Source organism: Haliotis rufescens, unplaced genomic scaffold (genome assembly GCF_023055435.1).
Source record: "Haliotis rufescens isolate VD_foot unplaced genomic scaffold, xgHalRufe1.0.p SCAF_39, whole genome shotgun sequence".
Taxonomy (NCBI): Eukaryota; Metazoa; Mollusca; class Gastropoda; order Lepetellida; family Haliotidae; genus Haliotis; species Haliotis rufescens.
In genome coordinates, this window is record NW_025964101.1 from 2,982,983 (window position 1) to 2,996,711 (window position 13,729).

Sequence of the window (13,729 nt, forward strand, 5' to 3'; positions counted from 1 at the left end):
TTGCAATGGAAGTAGTGGGTCTTCAGCCTACACTGCTTCACTCATGCATGAATTGATCGGCAACGTTGAACTTGATCCTACTTACAAGGAACAAAATTGATTTATGCAAATACAACAAGGATGGATAAATAAATAATCTCTCCAAAAAGACTCTAATGTCATGACAAAACATGTCATTTTTCAAATTTGTATTGCTGCAAAATACACAGCTGTGTTTTACTTACCTCTTCTGCTGCATTTGGCTGAAAAAGTTAAACAAAAAACAGTTAACACATGACACTAGTTTAGGGAAAGCTTTACATTTGCCTTACATTCATTTTACATTCGCTTTACATTTGCTTTACATTCCCTTTACATTTGCTTTACATTCACTTTACATTCACTTCACATTTGCTTTACATTTGCTTTAGATTCACTTTACATTTGCTTTACATTCACTTCACATTCCCTTTTCATTCATTTTACATTGGCTTTACATTCACTTTACATTGGCTTTACATTCACTTTACAGTCCCTTCACATTTGCTTTACATTCACTTTACATTCACTTTACATTCCCTTCACATTTGCTTTACATTCCCTTCACATTTGCTTTACCTATATTTTACTTTCACTTAACATTGACTTTTCATTCCCTTTACATTCGCTGTACACTGGCTTTACATTCCCTTTACATTCACTTAACATTCACTTAACATTCCCTTCACATTTGCTTTACATTTGTTTTACATTCCCTTTACATTTGCTTTACATTTACTTTACATTCACTTTACATTGGCTTTACACTCACTTTACCTTTACTCTACATTCATTTTACATGGCATTTCCATTGGCTTTACATTCACTTTACATTTGCTTTACATCCCCTTTACATTCACTTTACATTTACTTAACATTCCCTTTTACATTCACTTTACATTAACTTTGCATTCCCTTTACATTCACTTTACATTTGCTTTACATCCCCTTTACATTTGCTTTACATTCACTTTACATTCACTTTACATTACCTTTTGCATTCACTTTACATTCCCTTTGCATTCACTTTACATTCCCTTTACATTCACTTTACATTTGCTTTACATCCCCTTTACATTTGCTTTACATTCCCTTTACATTACCTTTACATTCCCTTTACATTTGCTTTACATCCCCTTTACATTTGCTTTACATTACCTTTATATTCCTTTCACATTCACTTTACATTCACTTTACATTCCTTTCGCATTCACTTTACATTCCCTTTGCATTCCCTTTACATTCACTTTACATTCGCTTTACATCCCCTTTACATCGGCTTTACATTCACTTTACATTCGCTTTACATCCCCTTTACATTCGCTTTACATTCCCTTTACATTCCCTTTGCATTCACTTTACATTCCCTTTACATTCCCTTTACATTTGCTTTACATTACCTTTACATTTGCTTTACATTTACTTTACATTCACTTTACATTGGCTTTACATTCACTTTACATTTGCGTTACATCCCCTTTACATTTGCTTTACATTCCCTTTGCATTCACTTTACATTCACTTTACATTTGCTTTACATTCCCTTTACATTACCTTTACATTGGCTTTACATTCCCTTTACCTTTACTCTACATTCCCTTTGCATTCACTTTACATTCCCTTTACATTTGCTTTACATTCACTTTACATTTGCTTTACATCCCCTTTACATTTGCTTTACATTCCCTTTGCATTCACTTTACATTCCCTTTACATTTGCTTTACATTCCCTTTACATTTGCTTTACATTTACTTTACATTCACTTTACATTGGCTTTATATTCACTTTACATTGGCTTTACATTCACTTTACCTTTACTCTACATTCATTTTACATGGCATTTACATTGGCTTTACATTCACTTACATTGGCTTTACATTTACTTTACATTCACTTTACATTTGCTTTACATTACCTTTACATTTGCTTTACAATTTCTTTACATTCCCCTTACATTTGCTTAAAATTCCCTTTACATTCACTTTACATTCCCTTTACATTCCTTTTGCATTCACTTTACATTCCCTTTGCATTCACTTTACATTCACTTTACATTTGCTTTACATTCCCTTTACATTTGCTTTACATTACCTTTACATTCCCTCTACATTCCCTTTGCATTCACTTTACATTCCCTTTGCATTCACTTTACATTCCCTTTACATTCACTTTGCATTCCCTTTACATTCCTTTCCCATTCACTCTACATTCCCTTTGCATTCCCTTTACATTCCCTTTGCATTCACATTTGCTTTACATCCCCTTAACATTCACTTTACATTTGCTTTACATTCACTTTACAAGGGTCCGTGTAAGGAACTGACATAAATCCACATAAAGAGAAAATATTATTGTGAGAATTATTACCAGGGCTGCTATTATCACTGTTATTAGTAGGACCATGTTACCAAGGTTATTGTCATAATTATTACAATCATGCTTGTTTTCAAATAGTTTAGTACTCCAACAGTAAAGGCTATAATAAATTAATTTGATTTATATCGATTTTTTTCAAAATACATTTTCTTGTATGTGAATGAGTTGCGTTTATCCGCTTCGAATTGTCTTCCCGTTATATCATGCCATGTCAGTTTGATGTGGGAGGAATGCTCTCAGATGCTTACCGCTTTGGTAACACCCACAAGCACGGGTATTTTCAGATGCTTACCGCTTTGGTAACACCCACGAGCACGGGTATATTCAGATGCTTACCGCTTTGGTAACACCCACGAGCACGGGTATTTTCAGATGCTTACCACTTTGGTAACACCCACGAGCACAGGTATTTTCAGATGCTTACCACTTTGGTAAAAAGTCTGCACTACACACAAGAAAATATGGTAGGAATATATTCCAGAGTACCCTTTTATTTTTGTTATTTCACTTTAATATATGTTTGATATGAAAAGCATTACCTCCAAATCTATATGCATATTTTGTGTTATTTTAAGATGTTTTCATGGTCACAAGTCTCATAATCATTGCTTTGTGGAGACATTGTAAAATTATTTTAAGAAATTAATCCTAATTCAAATGACATTGAAAAAATGAGGTAAAGGTAATTGTGAAAAGACATATCAGCTATTTATGCACACAAATTAAGCTGGTTAACTGGTTGGTAAACAAAGCATACACTGGATAACATGAAGATTCAGTGAAGTTGAGTTCTGTGATTTACAATGGTACAAAAGCTTGGTCTTCCTGCTTAAAGCGTTACCAAGGTGGCCGCCACTAGCTGCTTCAAATCTGACGAAAGGAGATGTCAGAATTTTATTCACCAAGGACTACATTTATATCGGGGGAAACCCTTTCCCACTTTCCAAGGTTGATTGTAAACAACTGTTTACTTATTAAATAATTCATATTTTCAAAAAACCTTTCCCTGAGAAACAATTTTCTTTTGCCATATTTGTATGCAAGCAACTCATTTAGTCCTTTATTTTATATTTTCAGCTTATCTGGAGCTGTGAGATCATAAACCATATCCCACCTGTGGAGGAGGCGGTACCGCCCTGCGAGCTGGGAGTGGTGGCGCCTAGGGGACAGAAACATAGATGTGGAGTTAAATCATTAATTAAATAATGCTGACGAGTTATTACAAAATATTATGATTTTATCAGTAATCAAAGCAATAGTAGAGAAGAGAACTGCAGATGTTGGCAAGTGGTCAAGTTTGCAGATTTGCAGCATCGGAATACTGACCTCTACAAATGGTAGCTATCCCATGCTGCATTGCAAATGCAGACTTGTCATTAATAATCATGATTATGATGATTATTATTGGGCGTTATTATTAAATACATGTAAAGCAATAAGACATGTGCATGGTATTAAACACCAGATATGAATAAATTAAGCCTGCTATGGAACACTTTGGGTGACAAAATTCACATGTACATGGCCGATATAACACAGGTGTGGAAATACCGAGATTGTGAACTGTCCCCGGACAATCAAACAGTCAAACATAATTTTTCCGTAGACAAAGTTTTCTTGTCCAGATTATTAACCAAAGATGGTGTTTTTACCACAAAATTAGTATTTTACTGCCCGCGTCGGCAGTTTTGTTTTGACATTGATGGATCAGTCTTCATATTTCCATGCTTTTTTGAGCCACAAGTGCTACCTGCTACTTCTTACAATAATGTCCCTCTATTGGCAACTTGGTACCTGGATCAACCAATCAAAACATGTGTCCTAAAGAATCATCAAAGAACAAGGAAGGAAGCAATACACAGCCTTTAGTTGGACTTGTTTTCCTCACAATGTTTTAACGTTTACAAAGTTGTATTCAGTACTTGTTACGAATATTTTATCAAAATTGAGTAAGGTCTTCTAAATTTTAATGGTGTACATGGACAACTGAAGTATTTTTTTGCTTGTCCGGCAATCTCACGTAACGAGTCGGGCAAGTGAGGCATTGATTTTCCACACACCTGTATATATTTTAAAATGCTAACATGCTCTAATGAATTTAAAACATGTCGCTTATGCAGCTTTTTGAGGGATCAATTTCCATAACTCTGTGTTAGCCTGTCTTTACACTGTATTGGCCTGTTTTAACTAGGTGTAAGCCTGTTTTAGCAGGTTTGTGGACACTACAGTCCTCCTTGCTCGTGAATACACACTGCCAAAATGCAGTGTAGTAGTGACATGTGTTTGTTTTCAGTCAGGCAATGAATTCAGGCTGCATAACTCGATGAAATAAAATGTGTCTAACTCTGCGCTTGAAATTATGTTGCCAGTTACAGAAGTAACATGCCAAGTAGAATAGTAGCAAGCCTGTAACACGTTGCACAAGACATGTCGACAATCAAAACTGTCTGATGTAACCTGAGTGCTGATTGGTCAGACAACTCACTGGCTCCCCTCCCACTAGAACCAGGCCAGGCCTTGATTCGCTGGTTACGCCTAGCAACCACACTGCCAAACGGTCGTATGTATTCACGGGTGATGGAGGAATAGTGACTTTGTGAAACGACTTACATCTGACGGGTGATGGAGGAATAGTGACTTTGTGAAACAACTTACATCTGACGGGTGATGGAGGAATAGTGACTTTGTGAAACAACTTACATCTGACGGGTGATGGAGGAATACAGTAACTTTGTGAAACAACTTACATCTGACGGGTGATGGAGGAATAGTGACTTTGTGAAACGACTTACATCTGACGGGTGATGGAGGAATAGTGACTTTGTGAAACAACTTACATCTGACGGGTGATGGAGGAATAGTGACTTTGTGAAACGACTTACATCTGACGGGTGATGGAGGAATAGTGACTTTGTGAAACAACTTACATCTGACGGGTGATGGAGGAATAGTGACTTTATGAAACAACTTACATCTGACGGGTGATGGAGGAATAGTGACTTTGTGAAACAACTTACATCTGACGGGTGATGGAGGAATACAGTGACTTTGTGAAACAACTTACATCTGACGGGTGATGGAGGAATAGTGACTTTGTGAAACAACTTACATCTGACGGGTGATGGAGGAATACAGTGACTTTGTGAAACAACTTACATCTGACGGGTGATGGAGGAATAGTGACTTTGTGAAACGACTTACATCTGACGGGTGATGGAGGAATAGTGACTTTGTGAAACAACTTACATCTGACGGGTGATGGAGGAATACAGTGACTTTGTGAAACAACTTACATCTGACTGTCTGCCACCAGGAGGCGGCAATGCTGCTCTACTTTTGCCTTTAGATGTCATCGCTGGAAATAAAAGTACAGTTGAGAATAACAGAGAAATTCGGGGAGAGATAACTAAACATGCTAAAATAGTTCAAGATTGTGAAAAAACATGCAATTTCTAGGGAGGGAAAACCAACATAATTTATTGATGATAATCATGAACTGATGATAGATCTATGATATTTCATGATGGTTTTCATTTACACTCAAGCATGAAGTAACTTCAGGTCAGTTTCAGTGGGGTTGTGCTACTGGTCAGTTTATGTCATTTGCACAAGCATAGTGTTATTGATACTTTGGAGATATTTACATCTGAAAAATACACAAACTTAATACAAATAATGACAAATTCAAAACAGACTGTAACCATGGTAACATTCTCTTCTCTCACCTGCCCAGGTGCATGCACATGTGGCTGGTAGCACAAGGACACGGGTCGTGTCACAAGAATTTAGTCACATTCCTCGGAACTTGAGTTGGAACTATCCCATAAGTGAACAAAAACAAGGTTGGATGTCAACCCCTTCCTGCTGACGGTATTCCTGCCCTATATCACATGGTCTTGTGCATTTTCCAAACTTCTTGTGTTATCACCGGAAATGATGCATATGTAATATCTTTCACAACAGATACTGTACAAATTGTGTTGAATGTGGCCACAAAACCTTTGCAGTTGGACCAGATCAGCTCAGTTGGGTTTAACTTGCAGTGTTGGACAGTAGTACGTACAAAAACTTGGATCACAAAGTGAGTCAAGGTTGTCTGTCCTTATCTTCCCGAGGCAAGAGCGTCCACTTGCATTATTATCAAAGTCCTGTTTCCACCCTTGCCACATCAAGCCCACTTTCCTGTGCTGAATATGATTGGACTATCGCACATATCGATGGTTCAATCACAGAACAAAATCAACATCCACGCCTGGTACATATTTGTATGAAAATGATTCTTTGCTGACACGAATATGTCTTTTTCATCTTTTAAAACCCCCAACAATTGCCTATGTTTTTGTGTCAGTGATGAAATCACGCCTGTTTTCATTATCTGATTGACTAGGACTAGTCTCCATTTTTGTGAAGCTATACAAGATAAGGACAGCGATCTGATTGGATATCATGTTTTCATGACAAGGGGCACAACGCGTGATCTACGCAAAGTGGTGCCAAGGTCGAGCCAAGAAAAGTGGCCTTCATGTGGCAAAGGGTAGAAACTTAAGGCTTTGATATAGACTAGTGGACAAGCTTGCGTGGGGAAGATGGTCTGTGTTATTCGATACAGGAGTTTCATTTACTCTGATTTTCTCCATCAGTTGCACCATTGTCTCACTTGGTTTGAAATGAACATTGTGAGTTGTAACAGGGTAAGGTATTCTTGCAATGTGGCTTTCAAACTGCTTGTCGTTGGGGTTATAGTTTTGTGTTCCCAGATGTTATGGTAATTCACACTATCCATCACCATCATGCTTGGGCCGTCTAGCCGAGGAAGAACCTCATTTCAAACCATCTTAGGAATACCTTTCCATTCATTTCTCTGTGGTAATCGCCCTCTGATTATTTGGCCTCAAAGACATAGCTCTTCACTGCTGTCTATTACACCTTTAGCATTGGCAGAAGGATGACATTTTTCTCTTTGCCAGATGGCAGTACAGGGGTGATTGCTTGTTGGCCCTCAAATGGTAGGCATATATAGTATGTAGCCTGATTCTTGTTTAACCGCATTTCATCAAAGTACACTAACCGTTTTTAAATTCTTAGACAGTATGGAAAAAGGTTGACCTCATAGTGAAGATGGAATATTTGTCTCTAATCTTTGCCGAATTGTCACCACTATTGACATATTTCTACAAGGGCTGGGACGAGTGCAAATTTACTACCCGTGTACCTACCCACCTATTACCTGACCCTACCCAGGTACCCGTTTTATCTTTATTCAAACATATACAAGTCTGGGTGCATGGTCAGAAAGAAATGTGAATATTAGTGATTTGTAGTGTAACCATATAGTTCAAGATCATTTTTGTCATTCAACAATATATCACATGACCAACCACGGATCCAGGTAGTTCTGTGGGTACCCGGGTCCTTCTCAGTACCCACCCAACCCGAGTACCCGAGTTACCCGTCCCAGCAAACATGGGTAAGGCAAGTACTAGTACAGAATTGGACAATATGTTAATAGAAACTTGAATTTCAGCCTGAAGCATTTTACAAGTCAGAGGATTTTACGTTTATGCCCTTTCAAATGACCCCTTCATCAAAAGTACAGTATCTAGTATATTGTTTTCTCCCCTTTTCTGCTATGTGACGGCCCCTACCTGTATACCTTTTATGTCCTACACCTGTTTACTTGGCAAACCAACTGCCTTGCAAGTTCTGTGATACAATCGGTCATAACCAACAAGGGACCCGCTTTTTAAAAAAAATTGACAACATAGTTGTATACACTGTGTATAATTGTATAAAAGTCATCCACTGGGATACTGTGACCTGAGGCTATTGCATATATCATAGCATTACCGTATTCGACCCAATAGGTGCCCAGGGCGCTTAAAATAAAGACAGAAGGGGTGGGCGCTTATTGGGACCAATTCAGAGTCAAATTGGCGTAAATTCATCAGTAAGCCTATCGATATTCTTCTGTTGCTGGGGGGCTAGAGATAAACTGTTACTTACGTTTTACTGGTGAACATCTCCTCATTAACCGACTACAAAAGATTCTTGACCGTATGTAAAAAACAGGTGAGTAAATCTTACTTGGGCATCCGGGGAAAAGGGGGGGGGGGGGGGGGCGTTTATTGGGACATGGGCGCTTATTGGGTCGAATACGGTATTCATGTTACTACCCTTCAGACTTAGAAAACATCCAAATCGTTAATATCTGGTGTGGGTCATACAGTGTCCTCTGCATCATCTTACAGGTCCCAACAATCATTCCCCCGTAAGGGCTATTGTTATTGAACTGATATTTCAGGAACATAAACGTAACACGGAGCGGTATTTACATAAGCCAGTTCGGCCTGTTTACCAATCTCTTCCAAGTTAAGTTGGATAAAAAAATGTTTAACCTATTTTGGAAACATGAAAATGAGCTCCCATATACTAATGATATAGCAATGAAAGGACACAATCGTTTCCTAATATTTCCGTGACTGCTTAAGTTGACATAGTTAACCCTGGTGTGCAAAAGCAGCCAGGTCAATTACTACCAAGCCTTTGTTTTCTGTCATCAAGAAAACCTTGTTGTTTTTGTATGGAGTTTAACCCTAAAGTGTATGTATATGGCTACCACACACTGACTGACAGATAAGGTTAATGCTGCTTGTCATGTGTGCTTTCAGTTGAAATTAACCAACATTTGAAAACAGCTTTAACCAAATCAATTTCCTACCATCAGCTGACAAGATGACAATCACTGGACGAAAGCAAAGACGACATGGCATGGTCACAGTTATGGGACATGTTTGGCCATGACCATACTCTTGATGAAGGTGTAACATTGACGGCCAAAACCTACATTACCATATCATAATTTAGTCAGTCATCACGTCCCAGCAGTGTGGATGTTTACTCATGCTATCAACCACTCCCAGCATGCTACAAGACTACCATCACTTCCCCCAATCAACAATTACCCAACCCAATAAAAGCATTCTCCAAATATATAGGCAAATGTGGATTAATCTCAGTAAATGTTCTCCTCTATCAATTACGGTAAATCTGGAAAGTTTTGCGCTATGTAATTATTGTGAGTGGCTAACAATAGCCTTAATTGTGTCTGGAAAGTTTGGCGACAACCTGTTGATGAACTTACCACACAAAGTAGACACAATTTTATGGATAACAACTTCTTTAATTACTGTAAAGGCGACGTTTTGGTATAGATCTTTATACTGTTGTCAAGCAAGACTGTCAAGTCATCCATCAACTTCTACAACGATACGCCACCTAGCCAGACCACCTAAACCTCTTTGTCACCTCTTACAACCAGCAAACTTTGTCTTGATTATTAATTAACCACCTTGTAAATAATAGTCTGGACCAGACAATCCAGTGACCGATGTTGTGAACGACAATCCAAGCCATCAGGGTGCAGTGACACACAATCAACCAAGACCTGGTAACCATTAATTAGTCCTTAGCATAGGGGATCTGTTCTAACCCTGCATCCCCACCGGGATGACTTCCTCTGTGCATGTTGCGTGTCAGGGACCTCTATGTTCATGAGGAACATTAAAGAACAGGAAACAACAAGGAAATAGATACACATGACAGAGGAGGACTGACTACTTTACTGTGATGCAAACATTCACAAAGGTACAGTTGCGAGAACAACGGCAAAACCGAGCCCTAGTGTTCTCGTGACTGTTCCTTTTTATAAAAATAAAGCACTGTCACGGGCCCTATTTGTTTTAGAGTACAGACACATGCTCAAGTTCAACTGATACCATATCAGAATTCACGGTGAACAGCTCATGCAAACATCACTTTTCACTTTCACTCAGGGCCTGGCACTCGCTAAGGGCCAGGGTGTCGGTGGGGTTGTTGATGTATTTGAACTTTGAGAGCAGTCATGACTGCGGACCTGTGAAGGTCAGAATAGGTCTTCAGCAGCCCATGCTTGTCATAAGAGGCATCTATGCTTGTCATAAGAGGCGTCTACGCTTGTCATGAGAGGTGTTTAACAGGATCACCTCACATCATCACTGTTTGTTCACCTTTATGTCCTTTCACTTCACCAAATACACAGTCCTACCAAACATTCCTGCTTCATTTGAATCTGTGAATCATATGAATCTATGAATTATATGAATCTATGAATTATGTGAATCTATAACTCATGTGAATTTATGAATTATGTGAATCTATGAATTATGTGAATCTATGAACCATGTGAATCTATGGATAATGTGAATCTATGAATCATATGAATCATGTGAATCTATAACTCATGTGAATATATGAATAATGTGAATCTATTAATCATGTGAATCTATAACTCATGGGAATCTAAAACTCATGTGAATTTATGAATTATGTGAATCTATGAATTATGTGAATCTATGAACCATGTGAATCTATAACTCATGTGAATATATGAATCATGTGAATCTATGAATCATATGAATCATGTGAATCTATGAATCATATGAATCATGTGAATCTATAACTCATGTGAATCTATAACTCATGTGAATTTATGAATTATGTGAATCTATGAATTATGTGAATCTATGAACCATGTGAATCTATAACTCATGTGAATCTATGAATCATATGAATCATGTGAATCTACAACTCATGTGAATCTATTAATCATCTGAATCTATAAATCATGCGAATCTATGAATCATCTGAATCTATACATCACGCGAATCTATGAATCATCTGAATCTATAAATCATGCGAATCTATGTGAATCTGTGAATCATGTGAATCATGTGAATCTATTAATCATGTGATACTCCTTGTTTAAAAAGATGTTTGGTTCTACGACATGTTTGTTTCCATGGTAACTGTAGACAATAATCAGGACCGCCCTATGCAAACTGATCTTGCTAGGCTAGTGCCCTCGCAAAATTGTTTCGCGATATATATCTCCAAAGTTGCCTAGCACGTACAGTAAGACACTGATTTTCAGTATAGTAGACTGTTCTTTTGATAATGATAGCAATTATCCCAGTAGTTTCTCCAAATTCCCGATGGTAAATTCTGACTTGATCACCAAATGAGAAGGGCAACGCCATGTTTGTTTATAAACACTGAAAGTAGTCCCTACTTGACCTTTGACATTTGTATCTCTATCCCCATAAGACCCCAAAGGATATTGTTTTTATCTGTTGGCTTTATCCTGCCGAGAAACCTTCCCATCATATGATGAAGAAAGTGACACATCACCATTCATACTATCACTACAACTCCACTCTCAACTCACCCTGTCTACCCCTAAAGGACATCACAGACAGATAAAGAAAAGACCAAATATTTTTAAAAAAATATCACCCAGCCAGTTCGACCCGCTTGAATGCAAGACATCACACACCAACAAATTTTGTATTATTTCTTGTTACCGTATTCGACGTAATAAGCGCCCTGCTCTAATAAGCGCCCACAGCGACATTTGCTAAGATATTGGCTATTGAACAATCCTAATCAGCACCCCTTCCAAGTGATCAATGTACACAAGACTTATTTATTCGCGTATAATATGCACTCGTGTGTTCTATGCACCCTTAATTATAGGCATTTAATTCTGGAAAAATATATCTGTCGTACATAAACATGTCAGGCTGTCAGCATAAACCACGAAATTTATCTTTCAACTCTGTTTTTTCCACCAAATTAACATTCTAATAAGAGCCCCCTATTTCTAATTTTGAGAGCGCCCTGGGCGCTTATTACGTCGAATACGGTATTCCTACCCAAAGCTGGGAAATCGGCCTCAGGTCAGACACTCTTCCTTGTACAATGCCTTATGGGAGAGTGGAGGCTGACACACAGTGTACACACATTTGTTCCAGATGACAACCTTCTTAACTTCCTTGTCCACAGTGGGAAATGAATAGTTCATTGTACATACCTTCAAACTATACAGTATTTTCTTGTGTCGGTGGGTACTTGTGTGTACACAATGTTATCTTGTGTGTAATGTACATTCAACAAAACATCCTACTGCTTCAGGTTAACCATACATACATGAGCAATCAAACATGTAATATAAACCTAAACATAGGGAGACATAATTATTTACAATTTTAACATTTTCAAACCAGGAGACCAATTTCCCAAAGATAAAAAAGCATGGTAAAAATAAATATTATCAACATCGCTAAGGTTAGCACAGTTAGGGGTGCAGTTCGAAAGTTCAAAAGTTTTAAAAATTAAAGTTTAGGTGTAGATTTGAGATAAGAAGTCTGTAAGTTTTCAACCCGACAAAATCAACTGGTCTCCCTGTTACCTTCAACAGGAGATCAATTCTGTAGCTCCAGAGTCCAGATTATAGAAATCCCAAAAGATGAGAACAAAATAATTTGTTTGGCCAGCTTCAAATGTGACAGATTAAATCACACACAAGTTTGTTCTGGCTATCTAATGTGGGCAGATGCTACAAGGAAGCAGACGACCGTATTGTATTTATGTATAGACATGGCATACGGATTTCAAGAGGGTATTTTTTACATCTCCTTGTGACACAAGCACAGAAAGGTTGGTTTCGACAGCCATGTAACACAGAACAGAAACTAAATCACACTCCATAGCAGAGGGTTTTTAGATCATTCCGGCATTTTCACAATACAGTAAATTATGTTTATAACGAACATGCTTATGAAGAAATGACAGGTATAATGAACATATTGTTTGGTCCCAATCATTTTTTATATATATGCCGTACATATGCTTATGACGAACTACGGTTATAACAAACGAAAATTAGTGGTCCCTTTGAGCGATAGTTTACTGTAGTTGAAAACACTGTTGAGATACTATTATGGGTTGTTTATATTTTTGGGGTGGGGGGTTTGGGGGAAAAAACCGTGTTTTTGCTTCGAGAAACATAAAGGAAATTCTTTCAAAACAGAAGCCGAACACAATTTCATATTTGCTTCAGGACATCCTGTTTATCTGCCAAACAGACTTGTTGGTAAATCCTAACTAAAATTTTGTTCAGTATTTCCTGGAGTGAGTGAGTGAGTATGGTTTTACGCCGCTTTTACCTATATTCCAGCATTATCATGGCGGGGGACATCAGAAATGGGCTTCACACATTGTACGCATGTGGGGAATCGAACCCTGGTCTTCGGTGTGACAAGCCAGCACTTTAACCACTAGGCTACCTCACCGCCCAAGTATTTTCTGGAACAAACTCCACTTTCAAAAACACTTTCAATCTATTTATAGTTCCATCAGTTGTTTCACCTCAAGTTCCCTGTTTAGATTCTCATGATTATGATAGAAATAAAAATTTGCAACCATTTTAACATTTCGGTTTCCTATGTTTCTGTATAA

The 13,729-nt window shown here is 37.9% G+C and overlaps 1 protein-coding gene across 8 annotated transcripts in view; it reads right to left on the reverse strand.

The window, feature by feature from the left end:
* Window positions 1–13,729, reverse strand: part of LOC124147190 (basic salivary proline-rich protein 1-like) — a 68,090-nt gene that overhangs the window by 38,961 nt on the left and 15,400 nt on the right. For 6 of the 8 annotated variants that reach the window (XM_046517806.2, XM_046517807.2, XM_046517809.2 and 3 more), the window contains exons 2-4: window positions 5,689–5,750; window positions 3,510–3,554; window positions 225–242 (exon numbers count right to left, since the gene is read on the reverse strand). In XM_046517806.2, the coding sequence (XP_046373762.2) occupies window positions 225–242; window positions 3,510–3,554; window positions 5,689–5,750 (125 nt within the window). The remainder of the gene's footprint in view (window positions 1–224; window positions 243–3,509; window positions 3,555–5,688; window positions 5,751–13,729) is intronic. The other 2 variants (XM_048381482.1, XM_048381484.1) reach the window with 1 other exon arrangement.